This window comes from Nothobranchius furzeri, chromosome 5 (genome assembly GCF_043380555.1).
Source record: "Nothobranchius furzeri strain GRZ-AD chromosome 5, NfurGRZ-RIMD1, whole genome shotgun sequence".
NCBI classification, from domain to species: Eukaryota; Metazoa; Chordata; class Actinopteri; order Cyprinodontiformes; family Nothobranchiidae; genus Nothobranchius; species Nothobranchius furzeri.
This window is the reverse complement of record NC_091745.1, coordinates 40,996,064-41,017,074: the sequence shown is the minus strand read 5'-3', so window position 1 is coordinate 41,017,074 and position 21,011 is coordinate 40,996,064. Positions and strand designations below refer to the sequence as shown.

The 21,011-nt window shown below is 42.8% G+C and overlaps 3 protein-coding genes and 1 long non-coding RNA gene across 7 annotated transcripts; 2 read left to right on the top strand and 2 right to left on the bottom strand.

Annotated features, from left to right (window-relative positions):
• Positions 1-1,928: 1,928 nt before the first annotated feature.
• On the bottom strand, positions 1,929-4,090 carry lhb (luteinizing hormone subunit beta). The gene is made up of 4 exons (XM_015975766.3): positions 3,986-4,090; positions 3,718-3,809; positions 2,615-2,733; positions 1,929-2,479 (listed from the first exon to the last, which is right to left on the bottom strand). The coding sequence occupies exons 2-4, from the start codon at positions 3,806-3,808 to the stop codon at positions 2,246-2,248; spliced, it is 444 nt and encodes a 147-aa protein (XP_015831252.1). The 5' UTR covers position 3,809; positions 3,986-4,090; the 3' UTR covers positions 1,929-2,245.
• Positions 4,091-5,821: 1,731 nt separating this feature from the next.
• On the top strand, positions 5,822-8,820 carry LOC139070098 (spectrin alpha chain, non-erythrocytic 1-like). Of its 4 annotated transcripts, XM_070551760.1 has the most exons (8): positions 5,822-6,003; positions 7,153-7,275; positions 7,342-7,558; positions 7,976-8,068; positions 8,179-8,283; positions 8,356-8,388; positions 8,459-8,494; positions 8,703-8,820. In XM_070551760.1, exons 4-8 carry the CDS (start codon positions 8,003-8,005, stop codon positions 8,778-8,780), a joined length of 318 nt encoding a protein of 105 aa, XP_070407861.1. In that variant the 5' UTR covers positions 5,822-6,003; positions 7,153-7,275; positions 7,342-7,558; positions 7,976-8,002; the 3' UTR covers positions 8,781-8,820. The 4 variants fall into 4 exon arrangements, with proteins under 4 accessions (XP_070407861.1, XP_070407860.1, XP_070407863.1 ...); XM_070551759.1 differs by having other exon boundaries at positions 7,153-7,558; XM_070551762.1 differs by lacking the exon at positions 8,356-8,388 and having other exon boundaries at positions 7,153-7,558.
• Positions 8,821-9,029: 209 nt separating this feature from the next.
• On the bottom strand, positions 9,030-9,532 carry LOC129163331 (uncharacterized). Its single transcript, XR_008563204.2, has 2 exons — positions 9,479-9,532; positions 9,030-9,397 (listed from the first exon to the last, which is right to left on the bottom strand). It is a non-coding gene; the product is annotated as an uncharacterized lncRNA (long non-coding RNA).
• Positions 9,533-13,992: 4,460 nt separating this feature from the next.
• On the top strand, positions 13,993-20,610 carry cox20 (cytochrome c oxidase assembly factor COX20). Its single transcript, XM_015975932.3, has 4 exons — positions 13,993-14,149; positions 19,686-19,800; positions 19,966-20,029; positions 20,124-20,610. The coding sequence occupies exons 1-4, from the start codon at positions 14,117-14,119 to the stop codon at positions 20,266-20,268; spliced, it is 357 nt and encodes a 118-aa protein (XP_015831418.1). The 5' UTR covers positions 13,993-14,116; the 3' UTR covers positions 20,269-20,610.
• Positions 20,611-21,011: the final 401 nt, after the last annotated feature.

Here is a 21,011-nt window from a genome sequence, read left to right as displayed (position 1 = left end):
CTGAAGTTAGTCAAAACAACATCTTGCCCTCAGACTCGCCTCGCACCAGATGGAGATTCTGAACTGGCACACACACACCAACACTTCAGCATCCAAATCCATATTCATCCATCATTAGAGAGTTAGTCCTGGAGATTGTTTCGAATAATTATAAAATAAATATTCTTAAACGTCCCATATTTCCCTTTTCTTGTCTCTAAGTCAATACAAAGTGTTTGAATAAAATTCCCTGTGGTAAAAACAACCTCTTCTGATTCTAAGGTAAGATTAATCTCTGTACCTTAATAAGTGTAAGAATGTACCAACTATATTCCACTACACCTGGATTCCTGCTCGTTTAACTCTTTTCCTCCAACGTATTCCCGGGACCAGATAAACATTGCTGGAGGCGCCCCTTTTGGAATCGTCATTTATCTCCGGGCCAGTGCACTACTCAGATAAACAAACAGGGAGGTACGTCCTCGATGCATCTTGGGCGATCGTGAACGAACGGAAGGACAAAAGAGTCTGGCGATCATAGGAGATGGTAGCAGGGACACTACTGAAGAGGATCGCAGACAGGAGCAAGGTGGAAAACATGAGGTTAGTGGAGAAAAGTTTGAAAAAGTGGCCGGTGACTGCGGCTAAGCCAAGCACAGGCGCCATCTTGTTACCGACCGGAAGCGTAAGAGCTGGTAAACACAAAAATAAAATTATAGTGATACATTATAACATGATAGCCTTGTTGTTTTTGAAAAAAATCGATTTAAATGAGTAAAACATACATATATGCCATGTTTCTACAATGCATTTGTGTTGTTCAAATGTGATGTTTAATCAAATGCATTATATTGTTCATAAAATAGGCTATAAAAATATAAAACAATAGCTTTTAAATTGTCAATTTGAAAAGTCCATCAGCATCCTACGTGGTCTCCGTGGTACATTGTAAACTTCAAACTCTGGGTCCCGAATGAATCTTCGTGGTACTGTCATCCATCTTTATGTTTATTAACTTTGGTGGACGTGTGTATTTCCAAGGACGCTCCCTTTTAATTGGCCATCTTCCTTGTGATGATGCTTTGCGGTTACGTGATGAATTGGCGGAGCTCACACTGAAGCGTTTTATTTCCAGGTAAAATACTATCTGACAAAAATGACTCATATTTAGAATATCTCAATGGTCATACTTTATCATATACTGTGCCAACTGTTGCTCTCAGAGACGTCATTTCCACACATGGATTGGCCACTACAGAGTCCAGACCTTAACCCCATTGAGAATGATGTGCTGGAGAAGGCTTTGTGCAGCGGTCAGACTCTACCATCATCAATGCAAGAGCTTAGGGAGACATTGATGCAACACTGGATGGAAACAAATCTGGTGATGTTGCAGAAGCTTATGGAAACAACACCACAGCGAATGCGTGTCGTAACGAAAACAAAATGTTATTGTGTGATCTGTCTTTAAGGTGGCAACTTTCTTTTGGCCTGGCAAGGTATTTTTAATTTATTGATCATGTAGAATGCTGGGATGGACCTATTATACATTATTATTTGTTATTGTTTCCAACAGACATTAGACAAATATCTAATAGACCCTTGCCTGTAGGTAACTGGGCCCTGAGCAGCTTACCTGGGTTGATCCCTTTGCACATCCAGTTTCCTGTCATAGGCTTAGGGTTCAATTGATTTAGCCGTCACTTCTAGAGCTCAGCCTGACCAACATCCTAGAGCTGTTGACTATAAAGCGCCATGCTCCCTCAGACCCTCAGGTCAGCAGCTATTAGATGTGCCCTGTAATACCTTCAGGACTAGAGGTGATCTGGCATTTCAGGCAGGTACCCATGCTCTGTTGGGCGACTGCCCCACACTTTCAGCTTGTTGATGTCTGTGGAAAACTTATATAATAATGATGTGTAAATAAACTAAACCCACACTCACAGAACTGTATATGAACTAGTGCCACAGCATTTGCCATGTTTAATCCATTAGTAGATAATAAAAAAAACAAAGCGAAAAGTCACCAAACGCCTTTTAAAAGAAAAATCACAAACTTAATTACAAAACAATTTACAAGCAAAACGTAAGCTGATCTCTGATCTCAGGCTCGGTACTGTGTTGTCGAATCATTGAATACTTCCTAAAACATTGTTGTTTTTAACCTGTTGCATTAATATTTCTTTCATTTTCTCGTAACATTCAGTATGTTTAGTACGCCGACACATTTGTTTTCTTTTTGAATGATCTTTAATCTGCTGCTACACTAGTAGTAAAAGGTAATGTCATTCATGCAGAAGTCAGGTTTCAGGCTTTCGAAGGTGCAGTCGGACGTATCCATGGAGCAGCGGCCACAGCGGCAGCTCAAAGCCACGGGGTAGGTGACGATGGGGTCGACTCCAGGGAGACAGTCAGGAAGCTCAAACGTCTTGTAGGAAAAGTTCTGATAGGTGCACACATGCTGGTACACTTTGCTGAATCGTATGGGCCCGACGGGGTACTGGAGGGGGACAGAAGTCACATTGTCTCCTTTATCAATCACAATCTGAGGTATTTCAATGTTTGCACTGCCCCAGTTACATTATTCCAGCCAGCATAAACTCTATTTTTTGAAGTTGTTTCCATCACTACTTACTTTGGTGAAGCAGTGCCCACTGCAGATGGTTGTTTCCACTGGATGACACCCGAAGCAGCCCTCCTTCTCCAGAGAAATGGTCTGGTTGGTGAGCTGGCACAAAGGCAGCTGGAACGCCACTGGGGATGGAAAACGTTCCAGTTTCAGTACAAGGGAATCTATAGGCTTGCCTTTTCAGGTGCAGTATTAGGGGTTTATTTGAATTCATTGAACATACAATTTAAGTTAAAGCTGCAATAGCAAAACAAGCTAGCTTTTAACACAAACACAAACACAGTCACAGAACTTGCACCCCTCCGTTTCTATTTTTATTTTTGGGTTCGATAAGACCGATGACTGGATGGTCCAACCGTTGGTTTTGAGCCGAGCCGTGTTGTGGCTTTTTCAGACAAATACGAGAGAACCCCTTCATTATGTTTTAAACTTCACGTGACTGAGTTAGAACATAAAAAAGGTGTGAAAAAATGTTTAATGTTTGTCGTTGTAGCTTTAAGAGAGATCACGTTTCCCACTTTAGCATCACTTTATTGGCTCTCAAGAATTGGACTTTCACTTTGAAATTATGAAGCTCTGAAACATCAAACTTGAGCTGATCTTCTTGTTCCAGATGTTCCCAGCAGAGCTTTAGGTTCAGTTCCTAGAGTTTCTATGGCGCGAGACAGAACTTTCAGGTCTCAGGCTTGATTCTGGAGGAACCAGCTTCCTGTTCCACCCGTGAGGCAGACACACCCTCTCTATAAATAATCTCGTTGAATTTGGCCCTCTTTTATTTTGATTATATTTCCGTTTTCATTGGTCTCTTTATCCCTTGTTTTACCCATTTGTCTTCTACTTTAATGTTTTACCTTTTTTGCACTATTTGAATTGCTTTTATTTTCGATTTATTCATCATGTTTCACATTTCTCATGTACCGTGTTCAGCACCTTGGGCTTCCCAACAGGGTCGCTCGCGGAAGGCGCTTTATAAATAAAGTTTTGATTGATTGATTGATTGAAATCTCAAAACTTCTGGGTTTTTTCTTTATTTAACATTTTTCTTCATTTTAAATTAAAACACAGAAAAGGGAAACTCTCTTTTGCTTAAACATCAATAGTTTCATTACCTGCTGGAGGAAGATGCCAGAAGATAGAGGAGGATCCTAAAAGTAAACTCAACATCAACGGGAATATCTCTTTACTGGCCTGAAGCACCATCCTGTGAGGAATAAAATGAGCCGCTGTCAATCCCAATTATTACCTAAAACCACTAAATCACAGACTGACTCAGATGTCTTATTTATCCCCTTTAGAGCCTTCATCGTTGTAATTTGTTGCAACTCTGAAACTATCAATAAAAAGCTTCAGGCTGCCATTTAAAATGAGCTGACTTACCTGTCAGGTGTGTGCAGGCGTTGTGATGAGGTGAGCCCTTCTGATCCGGTTTTATATCAAATGTGGGACCAAGCCCGCTCACGCTGAAGGTCCGTGATGGAACATTGTTTAGACCTTTATTTATCCGGGAGATTAACCTCTCGTTGAATCATTTTTACATCCTGTTAGATCTCCGGTCAGGATTAAGAGCAGTGTCCTGCTCAAGGACACTTGGATAAAAGGCACAAAAACATGGAATCACTGATGGACGTTTATTCAGCCCATGGACGTAATTTTGGGGGGGGAGACAGGGGGGACATGTCCCCCCCCCCCCCCCCCCCCCACACACACACACATTTTCCAAAGTCAAGTTTTGACCCCTGCACTTTTTACCATCCAAAACAATATTACACTATATTAAATTAACACTGGATGAGCTCTAGGACCAAGCGGAAAACAACAGTTTGTGTTGAAGTCTGTTTCCCATTAGAGCATACCGTAAAGATACCCCTCCCCCCTCCTCCCTCCCCCGTGTCCCCCCCCCCCACACACACACACACTTCTAAAGTGAAAATTACGTCCATGATTCAGCCTGCTTGAGTTTGTGAGACATGGACATGGTCAACTTTTTAAATCCTCTGTTAATTTTTTGGCATCAGAAACATGTCCTCGTTTCAGAAACATTCCACATTTAATTAGAAGAGACGCCACACTCAAACTGCTGCTCAGTGTTGGAGAGGAAAAACGTATATGTCAGAAATAGGAACTTTCCAGGTGTCTCATTTTTACAGAACAAGTGAGGTTTCCTGGGAAATTACGACAATGATAAAATTAATTTCTCATGTGCTCCTATTTATTATCAGGCTTTTAATTGCTATTTGCATAATTTTGCTACTAAAATATTTTTCAGTTAAGCCATTAAAACACGAAATTATCTTGTAAAGAAAATGTGATAATACCAAGCCCCCACAATGCCGCTCTGAAAATGGTCCCATCCCGGAAGTAAGAAAAATTGCAGTTCCATCCTCATCCGCTGGGGGCTGGTGCCAGAAGCGAGCAAATCCTCATTGACTCCCATATTAAAAATGCCGATTTCACAGCAGAAATAAACATGTTTACAGCCTGGTACCAGAACATGGTTTTTGTCTAAATTATCTAGTTTACACTCATGACAACTCTGAGGGGGGTGAATTTTTTCTCACTCTTCTGTTAAAGTGTATTGAAAGCCTAAAATTCTGTATAATTAATGAGCAGCCGACACACGTGACTGCCGCCTCAGAACCACGTGACCACAGAGCTAGCTCCGTGGAAAGGCCTCAGTACTAGTGATGGGAATTCCGGCTCTTTTTAGAGAGCCGGTTCTTTTGGCTCAGCTCACCAAAAAGAGCCGGCTCTTTTGGCTCCCAAGTGGCTCCTCAGATTTTCTGTTGCGTAGAGTACATTTATAACCAAAATAATGCTAAACTATATGTAAAATAATTTACTAATGTAAAAAAAAGCAATATATCAAATATTTATCATTTCTATGGATTTAATAACTGAACACTTTAAGAAATCTCCACTTTCCGACTGCTGGCGCTCATTTTCTCACCGTCTTCGTCGCACTCTCCTCTCTCTCGCTCGCCTTTTTCCTCCTCCTCATTCCCTCTCGTCTCCCTCCGCCCGCATGTGCTCTGCTGTGTGTCTGAGTCTGATCCTCCCTCTTCCTCGCCCCTACTGCTTTGTGTGTGGACAGTCTGGACACGCAGTTACACATGTTGACCTGTAGCTTTCACCAAAGCAAGAGGGGGGAGGGGACGGCTCCCAATGACGAGCCGGCTCCCGTCGTTCACTTCAAAGAGCCGGCTCTTAGAGCCGGTTCATTCACGACCGACACATCACTACTCAGTACAGCCTCGGTCCCTCCTGGAAACTGAGTCTCTGTGCTTGTGAATTCTGTTTTGGATATTATTGGTGCAATATGACTTGGACAAAATGACTTGCAGTGGTATTAATTGCACTAAAAGAGCATCCAAGGAGTCTCCACTTCATTTTTTTCGGTAAGTTAAAATCTATATTTGTATTTTATGTCACTGCCACCTTTAAACTAGCTGAGTTTACCGAAGTAGCTAGCTAACTATCAGTTTAACATGTAGCATGTGCTGTTTAACCATGAAATGTAAATGTAAAATACGGTAAAATAATTAATAGGGCATATTTCGATGGGTAAAACCCAGTGCATTTAAGATAAAAATGGGTTGAAATATGACGGAGCGTGCCGCTTGGAGGGACACCTGTGCTCCATTCTTTCATCCGGTAATCCTCAGCGGTCAGGCTGGGCAGGCTGACCGATGCAGCGCCTCGCTGCTGCGGGCTGACCGGAGAAATACTGCAGCTCGTTGAGAAGTCTATAGGGCATACAGCGTTTCCCTTAAATCCCACCGCCACGCCGACAAGATCCCAAGTTTCTTTGTTTTTGTTGGCACTGTTTACCGAAGAAGCAGCGGGAACACCAGCAAGTTTCATCAGACTCGTAAAGTTAGTTTTTGCAGGGGACCCCCTGTATTTTACCGCTCCCTCCTGCAGTCTTCCCCTATTAAAATTTAAAATGTGTAACTTTATGTTTTGGGATGAATGACTAATATTCATGTTAACTAAAACGTTAGGTATTTAGGGGGAAAAAACAAAATAATAAACATTATACAGATGTCAAATAAATCAAACTGTAATTAAACTATATATTTTCAAAGTCTCGATTCTGGATAAAATCCAACAACATATGCTTTATAAATAAACACTACACATGGCTTTTACACACACACATTACATTGTGATTTCTTAGTAAATATTCTATTTGGCGAGAGATAAACTTTATTGTATTTATCCTAGTGAATCTATAATTAAACGGGTAAACTAGCAGTAGCACATCCAACATCAAAGAAAGTAAAATGTTATTATCAGGAGAGGGAGAATGTTTAAGTGGTTAGCAGCAGTGTGCTAGCCAATGGCCCCCTCCATGAGGCCACCACAGCTCAGCAGAACACCATTGTAGCTTCTTCTGGGGAGAAAAACACTTAGAGAAAAAATAAAGTTAACAGCTGAAATAGCAGGAAATGATACAGTTAAAGAGCAGATTGTAGAAGAAAGAAACCCCTAGGTTAAACTGGTCTGTCTACTGCATAATGCTGAACTCTAACATGTGTCCTCAGGGAAGGACCTGATTGGTGTCCAGAACCTGCTGAAGAAGCACCAGGCTCTGCAGGCTGAGATCACAGGTCATGAACCTCGCATCAAGGCTGTCACCCAGAAAGGAGAGACCATAATGGAGGAAGGTAGAGCAGGTCTGGTCCTGACATGTTTCTGAGGTGTCTGCAGGTTCTGGCTCACTTTGGGTCCAGGTCACTTCGCTGGTGAGGAAGTGAAGACTAAACTGTGGGAGCTTCATGGACGTTGGGACACGCTGAAGGCCAAGGCGTCCCAGAGGAGGCAGGACCTGGAGGACTCTCTGCAGGCCCAGCAGTACTTTGCGGATGCTAATGAGGCCGAGTCCTGGATGAGGGAGAAGGAGCCCATCGTTGGAAGTCCAGACTAAAGGAAAGACGAGGACTTGCCGAGGTATGGAAGTCCCTTCCTGAGAAACTCCAATCGCTTTTCTTTGCTCTCTTTCCAGTCCTTCATAATTAGTGTTTCTGTCATTTCCTTCGGTTGTCTACCAGACATCGTTGCTCGTTTGAGCGTCTCATGGGTTAGGGGTAGAAGTGCTGGCCTCGCACAGGAAGTGATGACAAACGTGTTCCCGTCGCTCTTATTTCAAACGGTTTACAAGCTGTGATGTGTGTTCCCGCTGCAGAGCAGCCATGACACGTGGCAGCCGGCAGAAGGCTCACGCTTTTCCACTAAACACCCGCAGAGCTGCGTCTGCGGTGAACTGAGCAGGGTTTGTTTTACGGTGGCGGATCCGATTGGACCATCGCTGCGAGAAAGCTCCACTTGTGTCAGACGAGCTGAAGGTTCTGATGTTCTGCTCCACAGGCTCTCCTGAAGAAGCACGAGGCCCTGATGTCGGACCTGTCGGCTTACGGCAGCAGCATCCAGGCCCTGAAGGAGCAGGCCCAGTCCTGCAGGGTGAGTTCAGAACCCTCGGCCCGTCAGAACATTCTTATCCACCACGTTCTAACACCAGACCTGTTAACCCGAACGCAACAAGGTAATCAGCAGGTGCTTTTGTCCTGCAGGACCTGAAGGCCAACGAGTCCCACCTGAGGGACATCAACAAGGTGGCATCTGAACTGGAGTCAGAAGGTCTGATGGCTGAGGAGGCTCCTATGGTTCAGGCTCAGGTGAGCGTCACCTGTCTGCAGCAGCTGGTCCCTCTCACTTCCTGGTTTAACTCTGCTCGTCTCTGTTTGTAGCAACAAGAACATCTGGGTTCTGCTCCTGGAAAGGTGCATGTTGTCCTCCACCAGAACCAGACGTGGTGTTTTTGTTACCACTCGTTTGTTTGTTTGTTTACAGGATGAAGCCGACTCTAACACGGCATCACCCTGGAAGGTGAGTTCATTCAGCTGATCAGAGGTCACCTCTGATGGCCGCAGTCACGGCCGACCGTGCTGAAATCACACAGGAATTCAGGTGACCCGGCAGGCACCAGGTGCTGGTGAAAGTGGGGACATGTCAGCTGGTTGCCATGGCTACAGTTATCTTTATGCATCTGTATGACTGCTGACTGGTGTGTGTTTCCTGCGACCTTTGACCTCAGACCGTACGGTTGGGCGTTCAGACGACAGCTAACTTTAATTCCATCAAGGTAAGAGGAAGCTCTTCCCTTCCTGTCTGAGCGATCCGTCTCCAGGTTTCCTCGTCCGGCGTTCAGCCCGCTGGCGTCCACCTTCATCTCACCTTCATCTCATCTCACTTCATTTATAGTGCAATACTTTCACATTATCATTTTCCCACACTTCTGTATACCTGTATTTTGTTGTTTTTCAATAAAGAATGACAAATTATTTAAGTTTGGTTTTTGTTGCACACAAATATATATCTGTAAAAAATATCTACAAAGCTAATGTTTACATAACAAGTATGATTGGGTTTTGCAATACGGCACTCAAGTTTATTTTAGTAAGATTTTCAAACCAAGTAAAGTTAGTAAAGAACACATTTCTATTGTCTGCTAAGAAACTGTTGGGATTTAAAATGGGCCTGTTGTACAAATAACTTGTAAATGATTATTCCTCACTTTTGTCTTAACCAAAGAAATTCCAGTAATTGAGCAAAAACATTTATTTTTAACACTACATTTTATAAAACAGGGCGCAAAGTGTCGGCACATGTATGTATGTCGATGGTCCGCCCCAACCAAACCAGGAGACACAGACGTCAGGGAGTCCAAGGTTGTCTCTGCAGCTCTCTGGGCACCACGCCTCACGTAGCTGTCTCCAATGATCCAAATGGCTATGGAGGAAAAAATAACAGGTTTGTCATAATTGTTTAAAGTACAAAACCATACATGAAGTGGTCAAGACAGGAACTTACACGCTGCGTTGTGTAGCTGATGTTGGAGACACACAGGCTGCCATGGTGACATTTAAACAGATCTAAGAAAAAAATGTAATAAAAGAATGAAACTTAAAAACTCCCAGACCTCATTTCATATTTACTAATCAGCTATGGCTGATTTATTGTTTGGATCACAGTGAGTTACACTAATTCTAATATATTTTTATTTCTATTATACATACATACTTTTTAACTGTTATTTTCACATGACTGTTATCAGGTTTTCTTGTTCTGGTTCTCATGATAATTCTGTGTCTTCCAGTAAGTTATCTTGTGCTTACTTCATCTGTATAATGTCTCTTTACTTTTGGTAAATTGTACTGAGTCCAGAATAAAGGCTAGTTGGCTGTACAAGATACAAACAAGTATTACGTTTTGGAAATATATGAAACACCGCCAGCATCTGTTAGAGCCTGTGGCTGGGTGCTGAGGGCCGGCTCCAGCCCAGGAATGAGCTCTCCTCGCCGGCCGGGAGGGTTTGAAACACCGCCATCCTCTCCTCTGCTGGCTGTTCATTCTGTTATGGTTACCGGTGCTTGTGTTGCAATGTGAAACGCTTGGTCTCAGATTTTGTAAGAAAGATAATAAAATGTCCCCCCAAAATACGACTTAAATATATTTTCTCTTCTTCATGATACATTTAATGGCTGGTGCGACTCAGGAGTGATAGCACCGAAAAAAAACTGTACTGAAAACTTGCTCAAAGCAAAATGTTTTCATTACGGAAATAAATTATAAACTTATCGATTTAAAACTTTTTTAATACAGGTACTTCTCACGAACAGGCGCAGAAAACCTCCACCTAAACTCCGTGTGAGGGTCAGGTCGTTGGGTGTTCCAGTTAGCTCCGGTTGAATTGAAGCTAGGTGGCTACATCCGTTAGCTCGGCTCCCACCTCCGCTTTAGCTTTGGGTTAGCCAGGGTTAGCTTCAGGTTAGCTCGTAGCTAGTTCGTCACTCGATCCCAGCCTTACAGCCCCACCCTCAGCGCCTCCTCTCTTCCCTTTTATGGAATTGTCTGGGCTGGACGGAACCTGTGACACGGTCAAAATGGCGGTGGTGGCCACCTCCCATTATGGACAAAAAACTTGTTATTGGAGCCTATGGAATCCGTTTGTCCAGTATGTACAGTCTATGGATAATACAGGTGCAGATGTTTACAAAACATATCACACAGAATATAAACATGTATGACTCAAGCATCCACATCTGAGTCGTGCAAAACATGTATTAGAAATATTCTAGATGAAGGGTCTTGATGATTTTCACAAATGTTCACAAATATTCCTGAAATGAACATTATCCAACGTGAACAAACCATCATAAACACACCATCAGTATCTCAGCTGTTCCTAGAACTGGGAAACATTAATGCAACATTGGATGGAAACCAATCTGGTGACACTGCAGAAGCGTATCGAAATAATGCTACAAAGAATACGTGCCGTAATCAAGGCTAAAGGTGGTCCAACAATATTTTAGTGTGTGTGTACAGACATTTTTTTTTTGGCCAGGCAGTGTATGTCGGTGTGTTTAAGGGATTGTGAATTCTCTCCACCTCTGTCCTCTGGGGTCCCGCAAGGTTCCATCCTGGGCTTGTACCTGTTTTTTCTCTGTATTTGCTTCCTTGGAGATCAATTTTTTTGGAAACACAGTTTTGCGTTTCACTAACTGACTATCAGGTCTATGTTTCACTGAAAAAAAAAAAGATCTGCTCTCAGAGAGCTCTTGACTGACACGTTTGCAGGACATAAAATCTTGGCTGGTATTACGACCCGGCTTGTGGGATCGCAACATAAGAAGGTGGTCTGGACACATGGCGTAAGTTAGAGTAATTTTATTAAGCTTTGGCCTCCAAAAGGTCTCAAATGCCACACAGGCAGGAACCATCAAGGTTATCTCTCTGATATGTCTCGTTCTCTGGAGTTGCACCAAGCAGCCTTTTATGATGCACCAGGTGCAGCCACTGAAGATGAACTACAGGCTGCACAAAGCCAAACCAGTGGTGGCACAGAGGGGCATGTACAGGGACATTCAAAGCAGCCAATCAGCTGGTTGCACTGGCAAGAAAAAACTTTGTCAGATGAGCGCATGGTTTCTCTCATTGCAGGGGCCGTAACACTGGCCTTACCCTTTCTTTGTTTGAATGATTCAAAAAATGAGGTGATGGTGTCTGGACGGAGTTCTGCCAGTACCCCACTTTTGGACTTGAAGCCATTTTGCAAGTGAGATATTTTAAACCTTGGTTTTTGAATGGATTCTGAACTACAGCTTGACAGCCAGAGCCGGTGTTCCGACTATCCATGCTACTCCTATATATGTGCTATTTTGGGGAAATGCGCAGACTGATTACGACATCACAGCTGTTTACCTGAAGAGACACGCTACCTCTGGAAGCTGTTGTATTACTGCTTGTTGTATGTTTACCTGACAGTTAGCTTGTATAAGGCTTGTAAAACATCGTTATTATACTGTGAACCAGGAATTTCTCCCATTGTTTACCGTCATTCACGGAATAATGACATTACTGTCTTTTTAATAAATAAATCACAACAAACACTATATATTTTTGCAAATATTTATTCTACAGTTCTGTATTTTTGAGGAATATCACCTATTTAAAATAAACAGTGCATAATAAGAGTGTTATTGTAAACAAGAGCGAAACTGTCGCAACACGCTGCGGTAGGAATATTTGACGAGGAAGCACGAATAGTTAGAATACCGGGCAGTTGCCAGATCAAGTTTCTGTCATTTTAGCTCAACAGAAATTTGAAATGACGACCCATGTCTTAAAACTACTTAGCAGGACTACTGCGGTGCTCTTCATCTTGGGGAGAGTGATTTCTTGACTACAATTTATTCAGAATTCGGCTGCATATCTTTTAACAAACCCTCACAAATATGAGCACATCACCCCCGTCTTAATGTCGCCACACCGGCTGCCGCCTTTGTGCATTACAGGATCAATTATCTGGTGTTACCTCATTGCCCCTTTCTGAGCTTCTTCATTATTTTACACTTTCACAGTCACTCAGATCAGCTGACCAACTACTCTTAAGTGTGCCCAGGACTTGTCGAACGAGGGGACTGAGGCATTTTATTGGTGGCACCTAAATTATGGAATGAGCTGTCTTTGCTAATTAGACAGACGCCTTCTGTATCCATTTTAGAATCACTTGTTGACTTTGGCCTTTTGCATTTAGCGTGAGTTATCAACATTGTGATCTGTCTTCTTATGTTTTATTTATTTATGTATTTGTTTAATGGTGGTTTTATTTTGCTCTACCTTAATTCAAAGTTTCTATTTTGTAGCCTTTTGTTTTGTGTAAAGTGTATATAAATAAAGTTGATTTGAGAAAAAAAAGATAGCTTTACACTTTCGGTGTTCTGACAAAATGTGTTACCCTTTAACAGAGGAGTGGACTGAAGTCACATGACTTGGACTCGAGTCAGACTTGAGTCATTATTTTAATGACTTCTGACTTGACTTGATAAAATCTTTAAGGAGTACGACTTGACTCGGACTTGAACGCCAATGACTTGTGACTTGAATCGACTTGCATCTGTTGACTTGATGATGACTTGAGAATATTTGATATTTTAGCACAAAAGTGGCATGACATGGACACAAATCATAAATCATTCTTCATTCTGGGTTTGATGTTGTACTGCTAAATGCAGCAGCACTTTGTTAATTTCAGTTGCACTTTCTGCTTGTTTGAGCTAATAAATTAAGCTTTAACCCTCTCAGGCTCGAAATAAGTTTTGATAAAAGCACAAACAACTAAGCCCTTCAGGTGTACTTCTGAATTAAAAAATGCTCATGAAATATATATGTGGAGTACCCAGTTAGGTAGGTTTTAACTGTTGCAAATCTGCAACGCCTACCTCCAGAGGGTTAAGAAGCTTTATTTCTGGAATTTATTTATTATCATTGTCATTAAATAGAAGTTGGACTGATTATGACTTGAAAATTCAAAGTTAACCCTCTGGAGGCAGGCGTTGCAGATTTGCAACAGTTAAAACCTACCTACCTGGTTACTCCACACACGTATTTCATGAGTATTTATTAACTCAGAAGTACCCCTGAAGGACTTAGTTGTTCGTGCTTTTATCAAAACTTATTTTGAGCCTGAGAGGTTTAAGAACTTGGACTTGACTTGGACTTCCAAATCATTGACTTTGGACTCGACTTGGACTTGGTTGTCTTTGACTTGGACTTGGCTTGAGACTTGACTGGAAAGACTTGTGACTTACTCGGGATTTGCAAAGCAGTGACTTGGTCAAACCTCTGCCCTTTAACGTGTCACAAAAAATTATGAAATACAGAGTGATACTACGATTTTTAACTATCTACGTAAAATTCTGTGCATTTTATTCTGTGGAAAGTGGAAATTGTTTGGGGACAAGGTTTACGGAGAGTAACACATTTTGACAAACAAATGAAGTAGGAACGAATCTTTTCTCGTACTCGTTTCCTCCGGTGACATAAGGAAGACGGACCATTTAGCCAATCGGTGCGCATGCGCGAAACAAATGCTGTTACGAAAAACTAAATTTGGGGTTGTTTCGTTTAGGAAACTGAACAAAAGGGAGTTATTCAGCTGGAGCGATGGCAGAGGAAGACGAGGGCAGTCCGAACAAGGTCAGAACTTCATGATAGACTCAGAAATACAAAAAACAAACAAAAAAAAACGATCAAATGTCCTTTATTGTTGTTTTTGAAAGGTCACTATCGTGCGCACATAATTTCTAACGATCAACTCGCATTTAAGTATCCAGTCAGGTTTTACTTCGTGCGTATTTAATATATAATTGAGTGTAATTCTTAATGAACACCAACTGGTTAAAGAATATTAGCTGACGGATCAGATAACCTTCATCTCTCGATTTTCTCACACAGTAAGTACATTTTATTTATATAGCTCTTATCACAGAAATAGTATCACAAAGTGGTTCACATAGATTAAAATAAAACATAAAGTCATAAAATCATAATGGTCTCAAAACAAAAAAGCATAACCTCAAAACATCAATACAAATATCGTTATAAAATGTAATAAACAGATGAAAGGTTACAAATTTGAGTTCAGAACAAGAAAATCAAAGATTTATGTGAAAACAGCTTTTTATAAAAGGGTCTTCAGCTGTTTAAAAGTGTCCAGACTGTTAATGCTACATAAGGATAAAGGAAGATCATTTCAATGTCAGGGTGCAACAGTCTGGAAGGAACGATCACCTCTGTATCTGGTCTTTGGAACTTTTAGAAGGTTCCGGTGTGTGGACCTGAGGGCTCGGGTTGGAACAGTCCAGTAATATAGGGAGGAGCTTGACCATGTAGAGCATTTATAGTCCGGATTCTAAAATGAACTCTAAAGTTAACGGGTAACCAGTGCAGAGACATTAGAATAGGAGTGATGTGAGCTCTTTTGTTTGCTCCAGTTAGGAGCCTCGCTGCAGAGTTCTGGACCAACTGAAGATGTTCAAGGGCTTTTATGTTAAAACCTGTGAAGAGTGTGTCACAGTAATCTAGACGGGAGGAAATAAAGGCATGGAGAACCATTTCTAGTTCATGTTTTGACACCAACCTTCACAGTTTGGAGATGTTTCTTAAATGATAAAAACATTTTCGGACCAATGTTTTTAAGTGGCCTTCAAGAGACATTGATTGGTCAAAAACAACAGCCAAATTCCTTAGGTTTGTCTTGACGGCAGAAGATAAATGACCAAGTTTTTGACCAATCAGGGGAACCGTGCTCTCAGGGGCAGAATAGACTAACGCTGCTCTTTAGAGATGTTTGTCGTTCTGTTGATGCTAAAGACCACCACTCACTAATACTGACTTTCTCTATACATCTAACATCCTTTTTTGTTGCACTAACTCTAAATGTTCTCCATTCCCGAGGACCACAGTGGGGAAAAGTGAAATAAAACAAGGACGTAGGTGGAAACTCAGGTTGAAATGTCCAGAATGAACTTTTAAAATATAATTTCCAGTATACATTTAAGTATGATTAAATATTATCTGGAAACAAAAATCACCATGATTAGTCCAGTAAAATTTAAATTAACACATTAAAATTGTAAATGTTACACCAGGAAAGAAATATGACGGATTAGGTTTTTGCTAAACATTTTATTAAATATTTCTCCCCCAGTGTGATCTCAGACTTTCGCAGCTCAGTATGAAGCAGCTGGGTCTGAAGATCAGCTCCTTATAATCCGAGACCATTGTCTTTAGCTGGAAAAGGATGGAAGGCCTTCTGCGGGTCCTGGATGGGCTCCTGGGTCAAGTGGAGGAAAAGAAGCATGAGTTTGCTAGGTGGATTGGTGCTGCGCCTATCGTGATGTGGGTGTTGTACCGGTCTGCCATGGTGAAGAGAGCTTTACGGTCCGACCCTCATCTATGGTCATGATCGGTCATCCAGGCGGGGCTCGTAGTAGATCCACTGCTCCTCCACATCAAGAGGAGCCAGTTGAGGTAGCTCGGGTCAGGATGCCTCCTGTACTCCTCCCATGTGAGATTTTCTGGCACATCCAACCTGGAGGAGAACTAAAAATGCTGGAGGGACTATGTCTCTTGTCTGGCCTGGGAACGCATTACAGTTTTTCTCAGTTGCTTTGGTGCATTTCTCACAACAGAATTGATCTCTGCACCACTACTAACGCTCTTCTCAAAACAATTTGTGAAAACTGCAAAACTTGGTGGATAACTTGCAAAAGTGAGTCACTTCATCAAAAAGAAAAGTACATTGCTCAAAATAAGTAGGCATTGCATCAAAAGCAAGTCTCTTAATCAAAACAGATAATATATTCATCAAAAGCAAGTACTTATACCAATTAAAGTGTCAGGGCTGTCACAATTACAAGTCATTCCACCAGCACCTTTGGTCACAAAATCAAATGGTTTGCACATGTTCTCATTGTGACGGATTTCTTTGTAGGTGCTTCCCAATGACATGTCAAGTCTGGACAGCATGCATGGTGTGTTGAAAACCATCAATTGTAAAGGAAAATCAAGACACTTCATATGCACTCTTGATAATATTTAACTGAAACTGTTCACAGCATTGTGCAACTGGGGAAGTACAGTAAAAACAAACATTTTACAGCAAACATAAACTCACTTAGACAGTAAACCTTACTGCAGTAGTTATGAAACAAAAAAAACTGAACAGACACTGCTGCATATCAATCATTGATATCTAGACGCTCCCATCTGTGCCCACATACTTTCATCAACATCACAGGGAATGTCAGCTCTATCGATGCATCGGGGAAAGTATCCTCTGGAGTGTCGGATTTCTGCAGGACTCTGCTGTGATGTCATCACAAGCTGCATCCATACCTGCTAGCAGAGTCATTTGGGTATGTGGATGCCTGGCATATACCTTCCACCTCCAGGAAGAGAAAAACTCCTCAATTGGATTTAGGAATGGAGTGTAAGGAGGAAGAAACTCCATAAGCATCCTGTCGTGTGCATCAAACCACTGCCTGACTATAGCAGAGTGATGGAAGCTAACATCCCAAACCACTACATACATTGTCTGATTGTCACCAGGACACACACACCAATTTTCATTAGTGTGAGATAAGGTTCACCTGAGAAAAGTAATTTATGGAGATTTCCATGGAAACTCCTTAAAAATAGGATTTTCAAAATGGGTGTACAAATTGTTTGGCAAGATGTTCAACAATTTTGAGTGCAACAACACAAGCAATGAAATGAAGACTATTAGTTGTAAGGACAATGACTATTCAGCTGGTACAAGTATAAATAATTGTGACATTCATGATAAAATCAAGGAGATAGTGATGAATAGCAATTCAAAAGTGACCATTCTGTAGACATTTGTACTTACTCAACTGCTTCATGTCCAAAGGCATTTGCCACTAGGTTGTGCCAAAACGACTACATGTTGTGGAGGTTGAACTAACTGTTGTGCAAAGTTTAATTCTGTTGTGAGAAATGCACCAAAGCAACTGAGAAAAACTGTAAAGCTAGTTTATACTTCTCCGTCAACAAGTTTGCACTCATAGGCACACATATTGATGTAGACGTTTTCCAGTTCACAGGATCTTTCATGGATGTAAATTCAAAGAGTCGGAGTACCCGGCCCGGAGGGTTACCGGGGTCCCACCCTGGAGCCAGGCCTGGGGTCGGGCCCGTGAGCGAGCGCCTAGTGGCCGGGCTTTCGCCCATGGGGCCAGGCCGGGCCCATCCCGAACCGGATACATGGGCTCATCCAACTGTGGACCCACCACCCGCAGGAGGAACATGAAGGGTCCGGTGTAATGTGGATCGGGTGGCAGACCAAGGCGGGAGCCTTGGCGGTCCAATCCCCAGACAAGAAAACTGTTTTTTGGGACATGGAAGGTCACCTCGCTGGCGGGGAAGGAGCAGGAGCTTGTGGCAGAGGTTGAGCGGTACCGGCTAGATATAGTCGGACTCACCTCGACACATAGCATTGGCTCTGGAACCCAAGTCCTTGCGTGAGTTTGGTCCGCATAGCCGGTAGTAAGTCGGACCTGTTCCTGGTGAGGGTTGGACTCCGCCAGGGCTGCCCCTTGTCACCGGTTCTGTTCATTACCTTTATGGACAGAATTTCTAGGCGCAGCCGTGGTGTGGAGTGTGTCGAGTTTGGTGGCAGGAGAATCTCGTCTCTGCTTTTTGCGGATGATGTGGTCCTCCTAGCTTCATCCAGCTCTGACCTTCAGCTCTTGCTGGGTAGGTTCGCGGCAGAGTGTGAAGCGGCTGGGATGAGGATCAGCACCTCCAAATCTGAGACCATGGTTCTCGACCAGAAAAGGGTGGCTTGCCACCTCAGGGTCGGGGAGAGGTCCTACCTCAAGTGGAGGAGTTTAAGTATCTCGGGGTCTTGTTCACGAGTGAGGGTAGGAGGGATCGGGAGATCGACAGGCGGATTGGTTCGGCGTCTGCAGTGATGCGGACGCTGAGCCGATCTGTCGTGGTGAAGAGGGAGCTGAGCCAGAAAGCCAGGCTCTCGATTTACCGGTCGATCTACGTCCCAATCCTCACCTATGGTCATGAGCTTTGGGTAATGACCGAAAGAACGAGATTGCGGACACAAGCGGCCAAAATGAATTTCCTCCGTAGGGTGGCCGGGCTCAGCCTTAGAGATAGGGTGAGGAGCTTGGATATTCGGGAGAGACTCGGAGTAGAACCGCTGCTCCTCCGGATCGAAAGGAGCCAGTTGAGGTGGTTTGGGCATCTAGTCAGGATGCCTCCTGGATGCCTCCCCGGGGAGGTGTTTCTGGCATGTCCTGCCGGCAGGAGGCCCCCGGGTCGACCCAGGACACGTTGGAGAGGTCACATCTCCAATCTGGTCCGGGAACGCCTTGGGGTCCTGCCAGAGGAGCTGGTGGAGGTGACCGGGGAGGGGACAGTCTGGAGCTCCCTAGTTGGGATGCTGCCCCACGACCCGGACCCGGATAAGCGGAGGAAGACGACGACAACGTTTTCCAGTTGTTCTTCTCCGTTGATGTCGTGTAGCAATTCTCCCGACAGGATAGCGAAGTACTATTCTGGGGTATCCTGCTATCAATGCAGTCACATTTCTAGGGTGTTTACATTGTGTTTCTGCATTTCAGAGACTTGTTAACGCAGATAATTTTGTTCTCCACTTCTTCATTCAGTCACTGCCTCTAATCTCGTGTTTCTCGTTATTTCCTGACACAAATAAAAAATGTTTTTGTAATCCTTCAGGGTTTATAAACTATCCAACTTTTACAGCAAGGCGTAACTCAATCTGCTCCTTGTCTGTCGCTAGAAATGTTCAGTTAGTGATTTATTTTTTTGAGGGGGAATGGTGGTGCTGTTTACGAAATAAAATGAAGCAGTGTCCTGACCAATCACGGGCTTGTGGTTTCTTTTGCTTTTGAGAGATATTTAGAAAGTGGGCTCTAGTCTGTCTGTCCTTGCCAGCCTGTTGGAGAGCCCTTTCAACGATGGATAAGGGCGTGTGTCTCTGCACTGATGCAGACACAGAAGTATAAACTAGGCTTTAGAATTCCCTGGGCCAGCTGGCCCAAGTGGTTGGGGAGTGTGGGCCTCTCTGCTTAGGCAGCTGCCCCCACAACTTGACCCTGGATAAGTGGAAATTGATGGATGATGTCCGTCTCAGTCTGTAATTGTCTTCTCTGTCTTCTGTGTCCTCCAGGGTTTTAAGCTCTTGGGGATCCTGGACGTTCAGAGGATCCCATGTTCCAGAGAGGCCATCCTTCACGGAGCCGGAGGCTCACTAGCTGCTGGCATGCTTTATTTTCTAGCTACCAGTGAGTTTGATTTTAGACTCATTTTGATCTTTGAACATAAAAAAATGATCTGAAAAATCTTTCTTGCCTTTTTACTCATGATCAGCTGTACTCTGGTAAAGCCAAAGTACTGTTGACACGACCAGATGAATACATTTTATTTTTCCCGCTGCCTGTTATCTTTAGGTCGAGTGAGGAGGTCTTTTGACGTGGGGTTTGCTGGTTTCATGATCACCACTCTTGGTTCCTGGTATGTCTTATGACACTTGGTTTAAACAGCCTTTTCTCTCTCATTTATTCTGTTTCATTTCCGTGTTTGTAACAGAAACATTGTCTGTTTCCAGGTTTTACTGCAGGATAAGCAACGCTAAACTACGAGTGCAGCAGAGGTTTTTACAGGAAGGCATCAAGAACAAGGTCGTGTATGAAGGAACTGTTTTAGATCCCACAAAGAAACCTAAACCTGAAGCACCTTCAGCTCCGCCATGATGCCACTGAACTCCTCCTCCCTTAGACGAAAGGAATAACGGGACAAGAGAGACTCTGTCAGGGTCAACTGACTCTACATGTGTTTGAAGACAATGAAAAATAATATTTAATGGATGAATTTTTTTTATGCCTTTGAAATTTCATTAAACTTTCTGCCAAACCCGTAGGTTGGTATAATTACTGGCAGTAATTTTTTCTTTTTTTCTCCCCAAACAAAAAGTGTTCTTCTGTCTGACTCAGATGTTTTTCCTCCCAACAGTCAGATTATAATAGAATGGGCTTAGTCTGTTATTGATTTTATTATTTAAAGAAAATGAATAAAATTTAAATTTAACACTTGAACTGGAGGGAAAGAATGCTTTAGTGAGTTTTGATGTGTGGATGGTTTGAAGGTTGATTGAGGAGTTGTAGCCAAAGGACCAGAGAGGACAAATACATCCAAGAGATCACCAGGGTCTCTGTCCAGCACCCTGGTGAGAACGTCAACAGCCTGCTGAGGGTTCTGTATGTGTTGCTATAAAAATGAAAGAGAACCATTAAAGCAGCAATATTGAGTATTATTTTGTGTTGAGTAATAAAATTGTGCTTACCCGTTCAAACTTTATCGTTTGGATCTAAGATTCTGAACTCTTCCACTCCATGCCGGGTGCCTTGCACTTATTCAGCCTCTGGACGCACCGCGTCCTTGTGAGGATGATGGGCGGCGTCTTTTTTTAATCACGTTGTCTTCGGGATGCAACGGG